The 23,321-nt window shown below is 34.3% G+C and overlaps 1 protein-coding gene across 1 annotated transcript in view; it reads right to left on the bottom strand.

Annotated features, from left to right (window-relative positions):
* The window catches only part of LOC101254136 (uncharacterized), a 41,244-nt gene that overhangs the window by 948 nt on the left and 16,975 nt on the right, over positions 1-23,321 (bottom strand). Inside the window, exon 4 of the mRNA XM_010328974.4 lies at positions 15,027-15,086. Coding sequence (XP_010327276.1) covers positions 15,027-15,086 — 60 coding nt within the window. The remainder of the gene's footprint in view (positions 1-15,026; positions 15,087-23,321) is intronic.

Raw genomic sequence — 23,321 nt, 5'->3', positions numbered from 1 at the left:
GAGATAATGTGGAATCCAGTATCATGAAACCCTACATCGAAAGAAGGCGGACTACTTGCCAAATCATAACCAAGATCCATGATTTGGGGAAATTGGGGAAATGGACATAATATACATGGATTTCATCAATTAACATCAATTAAACAACAATCTACAATCAATTAGGCATAGGCAATCACAATTTATCATCAATTTGAAGTTAAGAAGAAAACCCATTAGAATAGGAAAACCCCATGGAATTGGGTATTTTTAAAATCAACTTTGAAAGGACTTCTTGGGGAAAAGATTCCCAAGAGTGAACAAATTTACCTTAATGAATATTAATACATGAAATTGAAGTGAAATCCTAGAGAAATTGACCTTCTTGAAGCTTTAGTCCTTCTTCAATGGAGGAATTTGGGAGAGAGAAAGTAAGAGAGGTGAGAGATTTAGAGTTTGTTCTGGGAATTAGGTTAAGGTGAGTGAAAATGACTTAAAACTAACCTTAGGTTATATACAATCACCCCGTAGATTACCTAAAACACCCCTTACTTAAATTTGTTCTTTTTGTGAAGTCAAAATGCCAAAAATACAACTTTACCAAATATGAGAAGTGGCTCTGCGTCACGAGGCTAATTCTCATTTTTATTTTTGAAAAATTTATCTGAGGCAGTAGGGTTCATGTCTTCTGCGTGTCTCTCAGCAGCCCCTTGAATCTTGACTCACGCTGGCTTTTGGAAGCATGCCAACCCATGTTGGGGTCTTCCTCAAGGACCCTTCGTGTGGTCCTTGGGGCATCGTTATTTGACGTTTAGACCCTATATACCACACACTACCAAACCAAAGTCTTTTAACAAGTTCTAGACTTCATTTGACCGTCCAAATTCTTCACTAAACATAGCAACGTCAAATAGTTCAATTTAGCTAGTTTCCAAACGTTATGGACGTTCCTTGACCTCTTGGCTCTAAAACATTTCGGATGACTTGGAAATATTATTTTAGGTCTTAAAAAAGTATAACCAACATTAAATAAACTTGTGACGCTCTAGATTAGGTCTTTACTTTTCGGAGTGTTACAATTGTTTTGTACTAACCCCATACTTTTCTTTATTCTATAAGTATAGGTTAGAGACAAGAAGAAGTCTAGAAGGCAAAGCTAGGGAATCGAATCTCACAAGACCAAGTATGTGATCATATATTCGAGGGAATAGTACTATTTCTTAGTTCTTATCATTAAGACTTATTCAGCATTTTCATTTGATGTAAAGGGTTGTGTCCCTAAGATATTTATGTCGTGTCTTTAAGTTTGCTTGTGAAGACGAGACCACTCTTTAGTGTTTACAAAAGATATTTTATTTTTATTATAAGTGCCGTGAAAAGTTTTAATCCGCACGACTTTTCATGTCTTATCCAAGAATGATAGCTAGTAGGCAACTACAAGACCACCAAAGGGTCAAGTACACTATTGTCCGACCTAAGGATTACCCCATCTTCTAGGGGGTACTTGCGGGTCGTGACACTTTCAATCCTCCACAAACTTACCTTATCATAATGTTACATTCATCGTAGTCATATCCTAATCACCCTAAACCCTAAACCCTAAACCCTAAACCCTAATACATGCACAACTTCATCATTTACACTTTAATTAAATAACAGCGTCAAGTATAGGCCAACATCAAGATAATTGAATATCCATGATCTTAGAAGTCTTACCTATGGCTTCCAAGAATATCATCAAGGATATCACCCCCAATTCAATCATATTCATCCCTTAACTCAAACATTATCACTACAGATTGGTAAATCACAATAACACATTCATTACAACCCCTCCCCCCCCCCCCAAATCATAATCAACCTAATTCATGAACTAGGGTTAGGGGAAAATAGGTGTTCATTAGTCTTTATAAAGATATAGGGTAAAGCTTTAAGGAATACTTCAATCCACACATAAACACATGCAAATAATCAACGATAATTTAATTTGTACTATAGAATTCAACATTGAGAGTAAACCCACGAAATCGGATGAAAACATGACAATTGAAGATCTTTGAAAACCAACTTTGAAGGGTCTCTTGGGCAAAAGAGTCCCAAGAGTAAAATGCCTTCATACCTTGAGAGTTTTTGAATAGTGATGAAGGAAAAATTGAATCTTGATGCCCTAGGATGAACTTGTTCTTCTTCTTCAATAGTCTCTTAGAGTAGTGAGTGAAACTAGAGAAATGTGAGAGCTAATTGGGTTTAGAGATTTATGTGGTGTTAGGATAGTTTAATGACTTAGGGTTCTTATACAGTCCTAAATGAACTAATTAAAATTTTCCCTAACCATTAATTAATTAATTAACCAATTATATAACCAGTCTTAATTGAATCATTTTTGGACAGTGAAGACAGGAGTCAAACGACGGCTCCCCGTTGATAGGTCGTTATCCCAACCACGGATTGTCCTTGTCATCCATAGTTCAGGACAAAGGCTGGATTTTTGGAGCTTTTGGTGAGATGGTTAAGTTTCAACCAACGAGCACCATTTACGGGGCATACTCCCATCGACTCCTCATCGTTCACTTTCGTCCATTCAAATATTTTTGAAAACTTTTTAGGGTCAAATGTTGGGTCCTCCTTAAGGAATCTTCGGGTTATTCTTGGGGATTCGTAATCAGATGTTTCGATCCTAAACACACTCTTAGGTGTATTCTAAACCTTTTCACCAAATTTGACTTTTGTACGACTCTTTAAACCCCTTGAAAACATCAAGGCAAACTAGTTCACTCTCACTAGTTTCCTGACGTCGTGTTCGCTTCTTAACGTTTTGATTTTAACACTTCCTAATTAAGTTCATTACCTTTGTTTAAGCTTAGAAACACTATTTTGAGGCATAGTTCATCAAGTCAGACTCTTGACTAGGCCATTGAACTATTGAGGTGTAACAATCTGCTTCAGCCTCCTAAGCAACCTTAGCTGAATGATCCCTCCAAAGTATTTTCACAAAAGAAACCTCTTTATTTCTCAAATTTTGGACTTGATGGTTGTAAAAACCAAGAGGTACCCCCTAGATGTAAAATGGCGTATATGTTTTAACATTTTAGGAACAAATTATCCAATTATAGGGGTAAAATGATTGTTAAGCATTATAAATCCCAACAATTGAGTTGGGGTTGAACCCTTAGGGAGAGGCACATGCTCAAAGTTCATTTATTAAGTAGAAATTTGATCTAACTAGCTATAGGAATAGATATTATCGAGAAATACATGAAATAAATTAAAATAATTGACATGAATGTGAGATGGAGAATTTTGGTTTGCAATTATAAACTATAACGCAGGCAAACAATTATAAAATGACAATATGGAGAGAAATTCTCGGGATGTGATGGATTATAGGCTAATTTTTCTATATGGGTAATTGAAACTACTAATGAATATCTAAATATTAGTGCCAAGGCTAGACTATGAGTGAAATATCTTTTCCTCGAACTACTATCCCGCTTCAAGTGATTTCTTTCGAACACCAACAAGCATAATTAAGAACAAACCACACCTTAATTTATCGACTCTCTCAATCTAAATGGGTAGGATTGCGTTTAGGATTCCCTCTCTCAAGTTGAACCCCTATCAATCCAATACCTAAAACCCATTAGACAACTTCTCTCTTGAGCAAGCTAAGAACACAAAATAAGAACTTCATTTGCAACAACAATTCATAAATTTAACCTCACCTAGTGATTATACCCATTTCATTATAGCATTTAAACTAGTAATTTACAATATTTATATGCTAATTCAACCAATAGTGACATGAGGACACACAAAAATTGTGGTTTTAGCCAAGGTATCATAAAAAGGTAAAAAATAGTTACCAAATCAATTAATCATCAACTGGTTAAGAGAATCAAGCCTTTACAATGTTTAAATTTGAAGAAAATGTGTAACCCACTTGCAAAATCTCCAAATTGATTCTCAAAAAGCCTTCAAGTCTAATAAGAAATTCTCAAACTTCGAATCACAACTATTCTAAATGGTAGCAAGATACAATTTATAGTTATAATCCTATTTACAATCGCTATAAATTAGCCATAAATAGCCATTAGGCGAGGCATGGCAGATTCACCGAGTGGTTCGGCGAATTGCCCATTGCTCTCTTCTATCACCTTTATGCATTGGCTCTCAGAATCCTCAATTCATGTAACTTTAGGTAATCATTATTGTCATCGCGGTGGTCAGAGATTTGTCGATTTCCCCTTTCCTATCACTTATTTGGTTTCTTCCCACAAGTTAGCACATTGGAACTCTAGCCAGACTCAAGAGCCACTCGACGAGTCATCGAGTGGTCTTAGTGATCACTAAGCTTGTCGTTTATCATTTCATCAGGCTATTTTGTTTCTTTTTGCATGTTAGTGTCCTTTATTTGTTCCTTAATCGATATATCTGAAATCAAGGGTTCAACATCAATATTTATGATCAATTAGGAATTTGAGGAGAGTAAAACTATCAATACAAATCCTTAAATGAATCCAAATCTAGGAATCATCATATTAGAACATTGATGGACCCCATACAAGCCACTTATCTCTCATAACATAAGAAATAGAACAATATGAGTAAATCAATAGTCCAAGTCAAATAGATTTTATAAAACATAAGTGGAAGTCTAAAACAATTATCTGATCATAGTTGTCTAATACAATAGAATGAAAATTGGAATATCCTATACATCATGTCCCAAAGTGAAATGCAAGAAAAGGAACTTAAAAATGAAAGTTCATTCTCGAATCATTAGAATTCACCAAAGTTTGGAAATCTGAAACTCAACCACTAGCCACAAAACTGATGACCCTGACAGTCGTACCCTACATTTGGGTAAATGTAGGAAAAACTATGAGTTAGTACTAATATGTACCAAGTATGAAAGTTATGCTTAAAACATTCAAACATGTTAAGAAGGGACGTTTTCATAAGTATGTAATGATCAAGCACAAACTTGTATTTTTGAGAAATAGAAACCTTAAGTCATAAAAACATGATCTGCAAGTAAACATCATCTTTGAACTTATGTGATACACTTCGTCAAGTAACCTTAGATCATTATTATTTTGGTAATTAGCCTTAATTGACATCAAGACTATAACACTCCGAAAGTCCAAGACCTAATATAGAGCCTCACATGTTGAAATACGGTTGTAACACTGTTTCTAAGACTAAATTAATGTTTATAAGTCATTTAGGAGGTTTTAAAGTCAAGACATTAAGAAACATCCAAGACCTCCGGAAACTAGGCTAATTGAACTATATTTGAGGAAGGTCTGGAGGTGTTGTATGAGGTATAAAACTGGTAGAATAATTTTAAATAGGTAAAATTGTGTATATAGAGTTAAAAAATGCAAATCCGACTCCCCCAGGGTCTCCCTAGGGGTCCACGAAAAGACCCCAAACTTGACTTGACAAGTTGCCGAAGACGCAGCATCAAATACACAAGGAAGAAATGTGTCTGCATAGCGTACATGGTGGGCCTTTGGTCAAAAATCAAGTCTGCATCGCGGTCAGGTCGCGAACTCTACTGTCTTAAAAAAATTATAAAATCTTGCGGGAGAAGCTCTGCGTCGCGTACTTGTTCCCCGACAAAAATCTGAAATTTGGAATTTAAGTTTGACTTTATTAAAGGATCAACATAAGTGAGGGGTATTTTGGATATTTTGTGGGAGGTCTATATATTTATTTAAAATCATTTTTCCTCACATTCAATCACTCAAATCAAATCCCCAAATCAAGACCCAAAAGCTCTCACCTCTCTCTAATTTATCTCTCTATTCAACCTCCATTGAAGGAAGAAGTAAGCTTGAAGAAGAAGGCTAATGTCTCTAGGATTTCACTTGAATTTTGTGAATTAAGCTTCATTAAGGTATGGGTTCCTCACTCTTGGGATTTATTTCCCCAAAAGGTCATTTGAAAGTTCATTTTTAAATCACCCAATTCCAAGGGTTTTATCCTTTATATGTGTTTTCTACTAAAATTAAAATTTATGATTGATTATGTCTAATTGTTATTACCCATGGCTAATTAAGTATAAATTATTGAGTTATTGATGTTAATTAGGGGATTTTTGTGTGGATCATGTCCCTTTCCCCAATTTCCCCAAATATTGGATCTTGCTTATGAATTGATGAAATTGAAGAATGTATTGATTGTTAGACTTGTTCTATCTATTATATTTCATTTATGGATAGAATAGGATAATGTATTGAAGGAATTGGATCTAAATCTTGATGAATTCATGATGAACTCTATTCCCCCTAACCCTGGGATATGAATTGAGGTTAATTGGGATAGTGATGATACAATTGACTTAGTGCTTGTGTAAATTACTATTGTATGATGTTGTTACACCTATTTATGGATGAATTTCGATTGGTTGAGGTAATACCAATGATAATGGCTTTTTGAAGGAGAAATTGGTAAGACTTTGTGATGTTAAAATTTTACTTCAATTGTGATGGCTTGTACTTGGTGATGAACTTCAATTGAAGCATTCCTTATGATTATATTGAGTAGGTGTTGGTATGATGACGCAATTGAAATGTCTTGATTATGTGAAGATGTGAGATTATGTTTAAGAAGAAATGATATAAGGTTGGTTATCAATTGCCTATGTGCCTTATTATGACATGATGATGATAATGTGTTAATCTAACATATGAGGGTTTCATTGAAAGGATATTCTCATGAAATTCCTAATGATCTAATGATTATGAATATACAAGGGGTTAGTCTCCTATGGACTATACTAAGATATGATGATTAATAAAAGCTTAAAGAATTTCAAAAAGGGACATTAGCTTAACATCGAGTGAATTAGATATGAGAGGTGTCCTTTCCCAATGTAGGAAGGTAGGTTAACAATGGTTCTCATGAGTTGGTGATAATAATGCGACTATGCATCAAGAGGGTCCCAAGTATATCTCTTAGCTATTGAACTATTTTACCCCCATAGGAATACAAGCTAATGGATTCACCTAGAATATTTTTGTGCTTTGGTACTACATTGACAAGTAGTCCACCTTCTTTCGGTGTAGGGTTTCACGACACTGAATTCCATGTATAGATCACATGGTCTATGTCGGTTAAGGCAATTGTCCCCAAAAGTGAAATGAAGTAATAAAGTGAACGCTAACTAAGGTGACCTAAGGGGTTTGACTTTGTCTAGGTAGGGGTATGGATATCTACCTATACATTGCACTAGGTGGCCTTGAGAGAAGTCTTAGAACGTTGTTCTTATGTTATATAAATTAAATAATTATGCATATAATGACTTTACATGTTGATGATTCTATATGTTGTTAGTTTCATTTATGAACATGCTATTGTTCTATATTGCTAAATGTGATGATGACTACTCTTGGTGCTATATTATGTGAAGATCTCTATTGCTTGTGATTCTTTGTTAGGCTTACTTGGTTGAGTAAGGTTATGGCGCTTTACTTGTTCATTGCTTTTGTTGACTTAATGGTGGGTTATGAGTAGGGGTCTTGTATATGTTATAATGTTATGAACTCTTATATATGCCTTGTTGTTATAATATGATGTTGGAGTTTTATTGATAATATCCTCAAAGATGCTATTAAACATGTTGACTTTGTTATACTTGATAATGTTGGTCTTGTGTTGTATATGGCGTTGTGTTAAGGAATATGTAATTATTGGCTTATATGGGTTCTTGGTTGTGCATAAAGGCTTTTCAAAGTAACTTAGCATGCTTTTGAACAAATGTTCCCTTTAGCATTATTTCAAATTTCTTATGTGCATATGTATTTACTTAGTACAAGTGATATACTAACCCATGTTTCTATGTTTACTACAAAAACGTAGGTTCCGATCGTTGAGTTTCTAGAAGGCCATTGAAGAAGACTTGGATTCTTATTCTCCAAGTATGGTAGGTCCTCACTTTCCGAGGATGATGCCACTACCTAGCTATGGGATATTATTTATTCTTAAAGACACCTTTGTATATTCCTTTTCATTTGTTGACTAATGTTGCATATGCCGATATGATTGTACGAACTATGAACTATGTCCAATGTTGTAGTCGTTTTAGATAGTTTAATATGAGACCTATCCTAGACTTCTTATGAATCTGTATTGTTATATTATGTATGTGAACTAAAATAGAAGCCTATGTAGTGCTTTCTATGCGATAGGTCTATGTAAACCTAAATGTAGATGTAATTTTAAAAGTTTTAAATTTTTTGCAATTTAACCTATGAAATGTAATGACGAATGCTAAGAGGTTGGTCTTAGTCGTCTTTGAGGACTACAACACCGGTTACTTCTAGGGGGTGCTCACGGATCTGATAAAGACCATGTAAGCTATAACATGATCCCCTAGAGTCTCCCACGCCGAAAAGGGTCATTCTACTTTCCAAGGTAGAACAATAAACTTCTAGCTTAGGTGGATACACTAGCTAATATCTATCTAGACAATCATCCTACGTGGGCACATAGATTATGGATAAAGATATTGCTTCTAGAAACCCGACCTCAACTCGAGAGAGCTTCTATCTCAAAATCCTCTCGGTGCTAAGCCTAAATTCCCATATGGTAGTTATTAAGCATTGACTTATCTTATCTTTAAAATACATAGGTAGTATTCGCTTGATTTATAATAGGATAACTCCTTAAATCATGCATGATAAAACCTTTCACCGTCCATGATCTTTTCATACTAGCTCATAAAGGAACATGTATATGGGTAATTACCTCTTGCCTCTTCATTAGATTATTATTACCATTGGTTCATCTTAGGTGAGAAAGACTTCTAACCCTAAAAACCCTTATTATCTAAGAATGTCTTTCACAATCATGCATAGGTGCACATATGAGAAACTCCCTTTCTACAACATAACAACAACATTGATACTTCACTCTCATGGCACCCTTAAAACATTTCCACAAACTTCATACAACATACATAATTTAATAATTAACCTTTCGAATTTCTAAACCCACTTTCAATCATCAACATCTAGAAATCATGGGTTAGATATATGTTCATAAAAATTCATCATCATATCATAACTTCTATCGATTCATGCTTGATTACATACAAACCTTCTTTCATAATCTAAACCCACATTATATCATCATAATTGGAAAAAATGGGATTTACATGGGTTGATAGGAATCATCATTAAAATCATAGTATTTCATCAATTGAATAAGAGATCATAATTCAATCCTTTAAATGAACATTGAAGAAAACTCATGGCAATTTAAAAAAAACTACCTTAATTGGGGATTTCTGACTTCAAAAATAGGAGAATTTAGGAATTCCATGGATAGAAGGAATCCATTAATGAAAATTATCATACCCTGATGCCAAAATCTTGAAAGTAATTGAGGATTTGGAGGTTTGATATTGAAACGCTAGCTTTCTTCTTCAATTTCTAGAGAGATAAATATTTTGAAAGGAAGATCTTGATCAACTTTTGGAAATTTAAGATAATCAATAGAGTTTGGGTGATTTGTTGGTTTAGAATCATTATAAAGGGTTTTGGAAAAAAGAAAAGACGACTTAGTATTAACTTAAAATAATAGGAAAAAGACACAATAACCGCTAACTTAAAACAGCTAAATTGGTTAACAGGAAGCTAATCATGGGTCGTCATGACCACTAAGGCCTGTCAAATGGGTATTGAAGAAATTCAGCGTGACAGTGCTACACTATTTCGTGCATAACTTTTTACTTTGAGATAGAATTCGGGAAACTTGGTGGTTTTGGAAATAGGACTCAAAGATCTTTTGTTTGATGGGTCATGGTCCACCAAATTCATTTTGAGCTTAAATATATTATCTTTTGAAGTTGACCCTAAACTCTGAGTCTAAGGAAGACCCTTCCAATACGACTTCATGGTCCGTGTGAAGCTTCACAAACCATTTTGATGCCCGTGGTGCTTAACTAGTGGGTAGGGGCCCCTACTTAACTTCCTTCAAGACCACTTCTATGGCCAGTATGGCTTCTCTCGAGCCGTCTAGGGGCTCGTGGGAGGATCATGTTGATCGATAACTCTATCAATGACACTTCATCCAGTTCTAAGAGCCAACGATTATTAGTCAGTATATAATGGAACCAAATGATTTGGGGTCGAATCCTACAGGGAGTGGTAAGTGTTTAAGATTCAGTAAGAAAATATGAATATGTTCAAATCAGCCATAGAAATAGATATTTACAAATACAACATAATATAAATCAAGGTTTGACACGATTTTCAAAAACTAAAAGTGGTTTTGGTTTCAGCTATCAGCTACAACAACAACAAATAACACGAAAATAACAATAATAGGACGGGTTATTGGGAAGTGATTTGATTATAGGATTACATAGGCAAATGAGTTATTGAAACTGTTAGAAATCAATTTAAATCAATGAATAAGATACACTTTATTGGGGATAAACTTTCTCTTGAATAATTTATCCCGGATCAAGTCGATTTCTTTCGGACATCGACACTTCAAAAATCTAAGACGTGTTCTAGAGCCTAACATAAGTGTTAAACGGTATAGACACTGTTATAGGGTCAATTATAATGAATATAAGTCATTTAGATAGTCAAGAAATCAAAACATCCAAGAACGTCCATGGCGTCCGGAAACTAGTTCAATGAGGTGCTAGTATGCCTTAGCCTATTTGACTAACTTTTAGGAGTCGGAAAATGACGAAAAATGGTGTAAGGATGTCTAACACGTATTAGAATTAGTTCATAGTCAAAAATTTCAGACACGAATCTCCAAGTTCCAACCAAGGTCCCTTGAGGAAGACCCTTGCAAAAGTAACTAAAAGTTGTCGATACACAGTGTCACCAACGAATGCTACAAACGACTCGTGGTCCAATCGACGGGAACTCGATTGCCTCCATCGATGAACACTTAGAAATTTTGGCCAAGGTCATGTTTTGACAAGTCTTTGAACTCATCTATGAGTGTGCAGCAAGGAGGGAACAATGCCCGTCGATGGACACAGAATCCGTAGATCGTGGTCTCGACTTTGAGGTCTATATTTTGCTGCACAATTTGACTTAACTCAGTTAATTAGTTGGATTATTTAGGAGGCTATTTAGGGTTTATGGGAGGGCTAATTAATTTGGTTAATGACCTATATAAAGACCCTAAGCTAATTAGACTAACCTAAGCTCTCATAATACCGAAACCCAAAACTCTCTTCCTTCTCTCTTCTTTCTCTCTTCTTTCTCTCTCTAGTTGAAGAACTCCATAGAAGTCAAGATAGAGGTGGGTTAAAGGTCTGAAAATGGTCAAGTTTCCTAATCAATATTCATCAAACATTAAGGTATGGAATTCCTTTCACCTTTGAGACCTCTTTCCTCAAAGGGTTCCATCAAATTGATTTTAAAAGTTGAATTTTCATGAGGGTCTTTTCGAATCTCGAAATTGATCTTGTAAATTGATTTGTTTATGATTTATTTTTGATATGATGTATAAATTAACATGAATTTTAACTCAATTATGTTATTTTGTTGGTGGATTATCCTAGTTTGTAGAACATAACGTATTCCCTCTAACCCTAGGTTATGATTTTGATATGTATTGTGTGATGTTGGTTCAATTGAATTGGTTATTGATTGAATTTATACTAGATAATAATATTGTATCAGTTATGAATAGGATGAATTATAGTCCTATCATGCTAGTTCTTGATTAATTGATATATATTGTGACTTTGACCTATATCTGTTATCTAAAGCTATGAACTAGTGATGGATTGTGATGTAGTGATTAAATTAGCCTTGTTATCATGTTGGTTATTGTGTGTGATGATATTACACCATTATTGGGGTTAATTAAGGGTTAATGTTAAGACCTTGATAATATATTATGAAGGAGACTTGGTAAGACTCGTGATCCCTATTCTTTACTTCAATTATGGTTAGTTGTGGTTAAGTGATGATGTTGTATTGAAGTATGTCTTGTATTATGATTGATAGGGTTGGTATGATGTTGAATTGAAATGTCATGACTATAAATTGTGAGGTGTTTCCTAAGATGTAAATTTTATAAGGATGGTGATGATTTAATAATGTGCCTTATTATGAGGTGACATGTGAATGTGTTAACCTCACTTATATGGATTGTAATGAAAGGACTATACTCATGAAATTCTTATTGAGCTATGATGATGATGTTTATACAAGGGATAGACCCTATAACCTACATTAAGCTATGAGTATTAATAAAGGTATTAAAGACATTTCAAAAGGGACTTTAGCTTAGCACTGAGTGAACTAGAGTGAGGAGTGTCCCTTCCCACATAGGGAAGGTAGGATCACTAATGTACTCTTGAGATTGGAGACCATAATGCATGTAGCACAAAAAGGGTCTTAACTGTATCTCCTAGTACTTGAACTATGTTGCCCCCATAGGAATACTAGCTGGTGGATCCACGTAGTTATTATGTTCATGTTTTGGTACTACGTTGGCAAGTAGTCCGCCTTCTTTCAGTGTAGGGTTTCATGACACCGGATTCCACATTAGCTCATGTTGTCGATGACGTTTAACGCAAGATGTTATCAAAAGATAAAGTGAACTAAAGGATTGAACTCTAACTGAGATGACCTAAAGGGTTTAGGTTAGTCTAGGTAGGGATATAGGGCTCTTCCTATACATTGCACTGGTTAGCCTTAAGGGAAGTCTTAGGAGGATGTTCTTATGTATGCATATGCTTACAAATATAAATGATATGTATATGATGATCTTACATGTTAATGACTATTGATGTTGATTACTCTTATGATCATATACTTGGTCTCTATTGCTAAAGTATGATATTATGTGCTCTTAATGTTATGTTATGTGAAGTTGGGCATTGGTTATGGTTCTTGATAGGTTTACGTGATTAAGTATTGTTATCGGGCTTTGCTTAGTCATTGCACAAGTGGACTTAAAAAGGGTCATAAATAATGGTCTTACTTTGGTTATGATTTAAATGTACTCTTATCCATGTTTGTTGCTATTATAACTTGATGGTAGAGTTGCCTTGATCACGTGTCCAATTATGTGATATGCATGTTGACTACACTAGACTTAGTATTGTTGGTCTTGTGATGTACATGCTTTGTATTCAATGAATATGTATTATTGATTGGTATGGTCTTATTGAATGTGCACAAAGCTTTTCAAAGTAAATTGCATACCTTTATGAATTGTCCGAATATGTATTATTGATTGGTGTGGTCTTATTGAATATGCATAAAGCTTTTCAAAGTAAATTGCGTACCTTTATGAATTGTCCCTTTTCTTAGCATGATTTCATGATATGTGTGCATATGGTCTCCTACTTGGTACAAGTGGTGTACTAACCCTATTTTCTCCCTTTTCCCCAACATTTTATGTTCCGGTCGTTGAAGGGCTTTGGGACGACTTTTAAGAAGGCTTGGAATTCTCAATCATACAAGTTGGGTAGGTCCTCACTCTCTAAGGGCAATGTCAATATCAATCTTATTAAGTTATTCTAGTTTTAAGACTCTTCTGTTCTTTCCTTTTCTTTGAATACTAAACATTGTATGGCCTATATGTGGTCTTGTTATATTGATGTATGGTCTAGGCCCAAGTTATTATACTCTTGTTAGATGGTTATGAGATGAGACGTCCATTTGAGACTATGTTATATTCTATATATCTCTGTGCAATAAAAGTAGAAGACTAAGTAATCTTACTATACGAAGGGTCTATGTATACTCGATATAAATATTATGTGTATGTAGAGGTCTATGTAAACCTCCATGTAGAAGTAATGAAAAAGTTTAAAAATGTTCCGTACTTTTAAATTATTAATGTAATGATGTAAGCTAAAAGACTAGTCTTAGTCCTCAAAGAGGACAACGACGCCGGTTATGTCAAGGGGTGCTCCCCGGATGTGATACATAAAAATAAGGACAACCTACGTCTTAGTCCATTCACTATATTGAGATGAATATGTGGGAATGGGTTTAGGATTCACTCTCTCCTGAGCTGAACCCATGATAACCCAATACCAATAGATAATCGATCAATAATCTTGATTTTACAACCTTTCTCTCGTGCAAGCCTAAAACACGAAGGTAGAACTGCATTTGCAACTACAACTCTTTTAATTAAACCTCAATTAGTGATTAACATCACTTCTAAACAACATTTGAATTGAAAATTAGCAATACCCATAATCTAAATGTACCGATAATCCCATTATCTCGCCACATGAGTTGGGATTTTAGCTAGAGATCATTAAAAGATAAAAAAAATTGTTACCAAATTGAGTTTCTATCAACTGGAAAAATTAATTTCATCTTTACAAAGGTATAAATTGAAGAATTTCAAACACCCTCTTCTAATTTCTCAAAAATGGAAAACTTCAATTCTTCAAATCTAAGGAAAACTTAGTTTCTATAATATGAGTTGAAACTCAAAAATTACTCTCAAGAGTTTTCAAAATAAAATTTTCATCCTTAAAAATAATGTTTATAAAATTATTTATAGTCACCAAAAATATTCTACAACGGACCAACCGACGCAGTAAGTCGGTCTCGCTGATCCGCCCTTTAGTCAATTCCATCACCTTTTTTGGCCTTCAGCATCCTCAACTTTTATAACTTTTGGTAATCCAACATTGCATTGCAGAACCACTCTACGACATGCCAACTACTTCTTTCGCTCATCAACTTAATTTTCTCCTTCGGGACTTGGCACACTGGAACTTTAGGAGAGATAGTAGCCATTCGGCAATTCACCAAATGGACTTGGCGATCATTAGGACTTCATTTCTTCTAAAAAATCTCAAAACTTCTCAAACTATTTCATAATAGTATACAGAAAATTGTGTGAAAATACTCTAAAAACAATAGTTTGCAACAAATAGTTCAAAGGAAATAGTAAAAGAAACACAACACTAACTACTGTGAAGCCTCTATAGTTCAACATAAATATTGGGACAAGACCCACGACATCTAAAAACTAAAAAACTAAAAGACAAAAGTGGAGTTCTTTGAAATTCAAGGAAGGCTCACCAAAGCTAATAAGAAGTTCAAAATGATCTCAATGGAGCACCTGTTGATGATCATGAATACCTATATATGCATCATAAAAAGATGCATGTTGAATGACATCAATCTATTGAAATATGCAAGTACGAAATATAGACGAGGAGAATAAAAAACTCAACTAAAGAAGTTTAAGCAAGATACTAAACTAAATGCAAAGAAATAAAGAAGTGAAATCAATTAGATTTTACAAATACGTACTCATCTTTGAATTTTACACATAAAGTGATATCATAAAATACACTTTTAACTTTATTTGGGAGACTATCTAACCGTCAACCATCACTATGATCAACGTGATGATAAAACATCTTGCCCAAGTTGAATTATCCTATAACTTTCCAGGATATAGAACATGTCAACTATGTGGATCCAGTAAAGCTCTGCTTGAAAAAAATAAGGAGTCATCTAAAAAGTAAGATCTTTTATCCATGTTGGCCACGTGGTTTCTGAGGAATGTGATTGTCAAAACGCATCCACATATTAATGCTCAACATGACTCTCAATAAATATATAATCATGCTCAAATGTGTAAAGCATTCTCTTTCTCAATTTGAGGTAATGACTCAAAATATCCTGTTAAAAAGGTAACTGCTCAGAAATATCTCTAAACTCATTAACTTATTTAGAAATCAAAGTTTCTCTTTTCACAATATAAAAAGTGATACCTTTCAAAATACTTAGTTCCATTATACTCTTATTCAATTCATATTTGAAATTTTTTTCTCAAAACTCATCATTTTCTCGACTCATAAATCAATTTAAAGACAAAACATTTGTTTTGAAAAGATTCTCAAATCTAACTCAACGGTAGGGTCCATGCTAAATATAAACATGACAAATAACACATCAAGGATCTCAATACAATGAAAAATAACTCAATTCAGGAATTAAGAACTCATAACTTAACAATATAACTCGTCTCAAAAATATCCAAAAGGGGGGGATAAAACTCAAATTACTCGTTTACTGAATGTAGATAGATGTTGGGCGTGAGAACGAACTCTGTCCATCACTATAATAGCATTACATAGCTGATTATAAAGCTATTAGATTGAAAACTTTAGTGGAGACTTCATTTATCTTGAGCTTGAGGAAGAACATTAGATTTCTCTGAGGAAAACTTTGAGCATTGAATCTTGGGAATTGATCTTAGGATTAATCTTGAGAGAAAAATCTGAAATTCTTAGACTGACAGAACATGGGAAACCTTCGAAGGAAAGGTTCTCTTTGTATCTTTCATTTTTTTACTTGAAGTTTTAGGGTTCTTGATAGAGAAGGGAAATTGTATCTATGTTTTATGTAAATTTTTAAACATTTGAATGTTTATATAAAAGATTTTATAGGAAACTAGTTATTTAAATGATATACTCAATTAAAACATTCAGAAATCACATAGAATAGGGTTTTAAATGTAACACTCCGAATATTCAAGACCTAATCTAGAGCCTCATATGAGTTTCTAAGGTTTATAACATTGTTTTAAAGTCAACAATATAGTATAAAGGTCATTTAGGAGGTTTTAGAGTCAAAACGTCAAGGAATGTCCACGACGTCCAGAGACTAGTGCAAAAGGTGCTAGTGTGACTTAGCCTATTTAACGGGGTTGTAAGAGTCAGAAATGTATGAAATTTGATGGAAGGGTGTCTAACATGTATTAGGATTGGTTAATGGTCAAAACGTCAGGGTACAACTTCCCAAAGACCACCCAAAGGGTCCTTGAGGAGGACCGTTCTATTTTGGCTAAAAAATTATCAAAGGACAGTAGCCATCGACGGTTGCAGGCGACGAGGCGTGGTCCAAACGACGGGGCATAGATTGCCTCCATCGATGGTCACTTAAAAAATTTTCATAAAGGCAATTTTGGCAACTCTCTAACCAAAACGACGGTTGTGCAGAACGGTTGGTCCAAGGCACCATCGATTGACCTACGACCCGTAGGTCGGGGTTTCGTAGGTTAGGTGCAAGTTTCACTGTGTTATTTTAAGTTGATTCATTTAATTAATTATTTGGTTAGTTAATTAATAATAGGTTAGGAGAGGTCTAATTCATTTAGTTAAGTACTTATATAAAGACCAAAACCTAATTAAACTAACCTAACTCTCACAATTTCGCAAAACACAATTGTTCTTCCTTCTCTCTACTTTCTCTCTAACAAAGAAGAACCTACTTCAAAGCCATTATGGCATAAATAATGGTACATTTATTAATCAATGTTCAATAAATAACAAGGTATGGGAACTCTTCACCTTTGGGATTCCTTTCCCCAAAGGGCTCTTCCAAAATTGGTTTTCAAAAAAGATTATTTCATATGGGTTTCTTTGTAATACATTTTGACCTTACGAATAGTATTTTTTATGGTTTATTTTGGTTATTATGATGTATTATTGTTAAATTATAGTAGTTCTTGATGCTTAACCTAGAATTATGAAAGAGGTGATGAATTAACCCCAATTCCCTAACCCTAGGTTGTGAACTAGTGTAGAATTGAATTGTACTAATGTAGTTGACCTATATATTGTGTTAATTACTATTGATTGATGTTATTAATCCTATTATTGGATTGAATTGACTTGTTTGATGGTAAGACCATGAGGATGGCTTTTGAAGGAGATTGGGTAAGTCTTGATATCCTAAACCTTTACCTCAATTATGATGGCTTGTACTTTGTGATGAAGCTCAATTGAAGTATGTCTTTTTATTGGGTTAAGTAGGTGTGATATGATGATTTAATTGAAATGTGTTGATTATCTAATTGTGATATTATGCTTAAGATGTAATGATATAAAGATGGTTATGAAGTATTTATGTGCTTTACTATGATATGATCATGTTAATGTGCTAATCTCGCCTGTGAGGGTTGTATTGAAAAGTGTTCTCATGCAATTCCTATTGAGCTAATTACTATTACTATGCAAGGAACTATTCTCCTATGACCTAAACTAAGTCATGATTGTTAAAGAAAGACATATCAAAAGGGACTCTAGCTTAGCACCGAGTGGACTAGTAGTGAGGAGTATCCCTTCCCAAGTAGGGAAGATAGGTTCACTGTTGTACTCATGAGATTGGAGACTATAATGCATGTAGCATAAATAGGTTCCCAAACACATCTCCTAGTTCATTAACTATGTTGCCCCCATAGAAATACCAGCTAGTGGATCCACCTAGATGCTATGTTCATTTCTTGGTACTACCTTGGCATGTAGTCCACCTTCCTTTGGTATAGGGTTTCATGACACCGAATTATATATTTAGATCTTGTGGTATATGTCTATTAAGGAAAGGGTTCCCGAAATTAAAATAAAGTAGTAAAGTGAACTCTAACTAGGATGACTTAAGGGGTTTGACTTAATCTAAGTAAGGGTATGGTATTCTACCTATACATTGAACTAGTTAGCCTTGAGTGAAGTCTTAGGAGGATGTTCTTATGTTTTGGTGCTTATGTAAAGTGAATGAAATGCATGTGTTGACTTTATATGTTGATGATACTATAATATGTTGGCTTCATGTATGAACATGCTATTGGTCTATTATTGATAAACTATGATAATGACTACTCTTAATTCTATGTTATGTGATGTTAGGCATTGCTTGTGATCCTTTATTTTGTTTGCTTCGTTGAGTAAGTTTATGGGGCTTTACTTGGTCATTGCAATTGTAGACTTGATGGGGGTTATGAGTAAGGGTCTTATATGTGTTGTTATGACATAAACTCTTATACGTGCTTTGTTGATATAACATGATGTTGGAGTTGTGTTGGCTATGGTTCTAATACATTGTTAAACATATTTACTTGTTATAATTGATGATGTTGGTCTCTTGTTGAATATACTATTGTCATAATGAATGTGTGGTTATTGTCCTATATGTGTTCTTGATTGTGCATAAGGCTTTTCAAAGTAACTTGGCATGGTTTTGAACAAATGTCCCTTCTAGCATGATTTCTCTATTGTGTATGCATATGTTCTCGTACATAGTATAAGTGGTGTACTTACCCCTATTTCTCCCTTCTTCCCAAACATTTTGGGTCTATATCAGTGATCTAAAACGTGACCAACCCATTCCCAATCCCATGCCCACAAATTAAACCTTCCCTCCAAAACCAACTCTCTCTAGAAACCTCCATTGTTGTTCAAGCTCAAGAACAGCTTGTAGATTGGATTCTCATGGGTTCTTCACCAATTTTTAGAGGTTTCAATCTTGACGAAGGTATGGTGATCCTTCATCTCTAAGTAACCTTTCACTTGGAGAGTTCTTCTCAAAGTTTTCAAAGAAGTTTCATGATCAATCTTTCAATCTAGCCATAGGTTCCTTCTCAAAATGTTTTCTAATGGTTAAATGATGATGCATTGATGTTAATGTAATGGTTTTAACGTGATTTTAATCTAATTGCATGATGAACCCATGTCCTTCCCTAAATCGATCTAGTCCTTGCATGGGCTTTGTGATCATGGCTTGTTAATGGTTAAGTTATGATTCTTTTACGTTGAATTGATTATACTTTCTCTTATTTACGTGAATTGATTATTAACTGAAGATGAAGGATCCATGTGGATCCATGTAAGAAGATTTGAACTTGCTTAGCATAGATTTCCATGATTCATTGTAACATTGCCCTTTTTATGATTTAATGTTGAATTCGAATAGGTGAACATGATTATAGCTACTGTTTTAGGTTGATATTATGATTGAATTGTAATTATAAATCATGTATGATCAAAGTGAGAAAGAATTGATAAAAGATTAACTTTCCTTCACATTCTATAAATTAATAATGCCATGAACATAATGTGATCTCAATTTAGGGTAGATGAAGCATGATGTAGTCGTGATTTATATGAATTTAGCTACTGCCCTAGGTTGGTTTTATTTATATATTATGAATGCTAATCATGGTATTCACAGTAAAGAATATTAGCAAGTAATACATAACTCTCTACCTTCTAGTATACGTGTGATGCCTTGTATTATATTATAGTATGATCTTGTAGCGACTTGTACATGGTTTATGAGTAAAGTACATATAGCTACTGCCCTATACATGTATTATTGATGAAAGGGTGTATTGATCAATGTTGTTCAAAAAGGTTTGACAAATTGGTAAGGTCTACTCTTCCTTCCTACTTTTCAATATTAATGTAGTTAATGAAGTCTTGTATGGCATTGTGTGGTATGGTCCACTTATGGTGGATGTGTTTATTTTATTTTCATTATCTATGTGTTGAACATGGCCTTGAAGGCAAATTTATGAATATATGTATGAGTGGTTATGATGATCACCTGATATGTAACTTGTGGTCTTCTACTTTACTTGTGAATCTAGGTTATATTACTATTGTTATGAGCATGTAAATATTTATGTTAAGATCATGTGTAAGTGATGCCATTAATGAATTGATAAGGATGGATGGCCCTACCCATGTACCCCAATGTGAATGTGTGAATAGCTAAGGATTAAGAGTCTTGAATGTAATGTGAAAATTGTCTTGCCTCCTATGTTAAATGGTGTTGTGTGGTCTATGCTTGTTGTGCACTATGGTCTTAAGAGAGTAGTTGCCTCAAGATGTTATGGATAGCCATTATGTGATCATGTTGACCAATGTACACAAACTCACACATTATGCATCCTTACAAGTAGTATAGGTTATAGTGTCTAAATGAAAGGTTGTTCTCATATTCACTAGTGTCTACTACTATGCATGTTAAGCTTATGTATATGAAAGTATGATATATGTTTGCTTAACTTGGATGACTTGAAAGATGTACTAGTATGGGCAAGCGTATGGGACTTTGTTTATGCATTACACAGGTGTGCCTTTATAGGATAGTTTCTAGTTTTCGTTTATATGTGCATGAATATGAATGTATGAGTATATGTGACCTTAATGTGTTAGTTTAAAGGTTTTCTCACATATATGTATGCACACACACATGAATGATGATCTAGTCAATAGAGGAGCCTTGAAAGGTGTGCTCAAGTGTATTCTAAACTAGATAGTGCTAATGATATATGACATGTCCATGTGAAAGGATTTCTGACATGATATAGGTTGATGAAAAGAACTTCTCATATATGACCTATGAGCTAAGCATATAGGGAGTCATTCTCCTAAGCCTATATTTTATAAGTAATGTTAATGAAGGCTTTCAATAAAGGGAACATAGCATAGCACCGATTGAACTTGAATATGAATGTGTGTCCCTTTCCAATGTTGAACGGTAGGTCTACCATAAATCTCATGAAGGGGAAGCCTCATAGCCCAAAGGCATAAAGAGATATTTCCATGATAGCCTCCAAGTCCCATAACTATGTTGCCACCATAGGATACTAGCGAGTGGATCCCCTAGAAAGCTATGTCATGTTTAGTTCTACTTTCGCTAGTAGACCACCTTCTTTTGGTGTGGTTTCATGACACCGGATTTCATGTTTAGAATCACATGGTCTATGTCGGTTAAGGTCATAGTTTCCCTAAAGTAAAATAGACAATGAAAGTAAATGACTAGGACCCTAACTAGGAAGACTTAAGGGAGGTTACTTAGGATAGGTGGAAGTAATGAACCTATCTAGACATTGCACAAGTAGCTCCTTAGGAACTTTTAGGGAGGCGTTCTAATGTGTATGATTATGATTATGTCTTTATGCATGGCATGGTAGTATTTGTCTACTTGTTATGAAAATGTTCATGGTATGAGTCTATATGTTGTGATCTTATCCTTGTATGCACTATGTGAGTCTTAATGACTATATGATGAAGGTTGTTGACATGAATGAGGTTGTCTTCACTTAATATGTTGATGTGGGGTTATGGGGCGTCACATGTACATTGCACTAGTAGACTAAGATTGGGGTCATAAACAAGATCTTATAATGATTTATGTGAAGTGAAGTCAATATATGTGCAAGTTGATGTAGCTTATTGTAAAGCCAATAGAGTCTTGACTTAAATGTGTTTTTGATATATTATACTTATATGATAAGATGTGTTGGATTATGTAGGTTATATGTATGTCTCCTCGTGACCTTAAGGTGATGCATTGCACCAAGTATCACTAGGGGGTTACTTGGGAGATTAATGACTAAAAGAAAAGATAGTTCAGTGTAAAAAAGGAAAATAACTCACTGTAATGTGATTTGAAAATGTCATAAATTCTATATGTGATTTTATATGATGTTTGGCCTTTGAATATGTCTATATGAAGTATGGAAATGATATAAATGCAATTGTCTAAAGTTTTTTTAAAGATCTACTCAAAAAGGCATGAAGTATGATTTCAAGAAAATGTCCCTTTTAAATTCATGTTTTTGCATGGTTGTCATACTTAGTGCATTCTTGTATTAATTCCATTCTTCTCTACTTTTGACACAAAGTGTAGGTTATGAATGCTTAAAGGATGTCTTGAATGGTGAAGAGCTTTATAGATGATTTCCAAGATCAATGAAATGAATCCTTAAGTTCCAAGGATCTCCTACTTATGGTTTATTGTAAAGCGTATTAAATATTGTACTTATGTATTATGTTGTAAGTGTCGTGTCCCTAATATACTCTAATGTTGTTGAATCCAAGATGGCAAAGAGACTTAGAGTCTAAGTATGTAATATGATATTTCCTAAATATATGAAGTGATGTTAATAGCATATGATGTGCTAAGGAAGTTTTAAATTTTTCGCTAAATTTACTATGTCAATGCGATTAATGATAACTATGGGCTTGTATAAGACCTCCAAGAGATCAAGTACGCCATGTTACTTCTAAGGGGTGCTCCCCGGATATGACATTTGAGGACGACGATGCCAATTATGTCTAAAGGGTACTCCCCGAATGTGACATAAAAGCTTGAGAAAATGACCAAAACAACCCTAGAATGCATGTATAAAGTTGCAAAAAAAATGCAGAAATTCTTCATGGAAGGGTATACAATTTGTGGAAATTTCCATTGTTCGTAGGTCTAGTGGTAGAATATCGTCAGCCTGACAAATCTTCACGAAAATGGATATTAATTTTTACTTTGAGCTCAAAATTAAGCAAACAGGTGGAATTGGAAACAGGATTCATAGATCTTTAATTTGATAGGTCATGTGCCACCTAATTCATAATATGATAAGGGATATGATTATCTGAAGTTGACCTAAGTATTCTTATCTAGTAACTTAATAGGTAATGAAGCTTTAGACTCAAGTTTATTCTAGAGTTTTCTTATGATATTAATCGAGGTATAGGTTTATAAAGGGTGGAAAAGACTAACAATAGACCCTTTAAATAC

Source organism: Solanum lycopersicum, chromosome 10 (genome assembly GCF_036512215.1).
Source record: "Solanum lycopersicum chromosome 10, SLM_r2.1".
Classification (NCBI taxonomy): Eukaryota; Viridiplantae; Streptophyta; class Magnoliopsida; order Solanales; family Solanaceae; genus Solanum; species Solanum lycopersicum.
The sequence above is the reverse complement of the archived record's forward strand: the minus strand, read 5'-3'. Positions and strand labels throughout refer to the sequence as shown.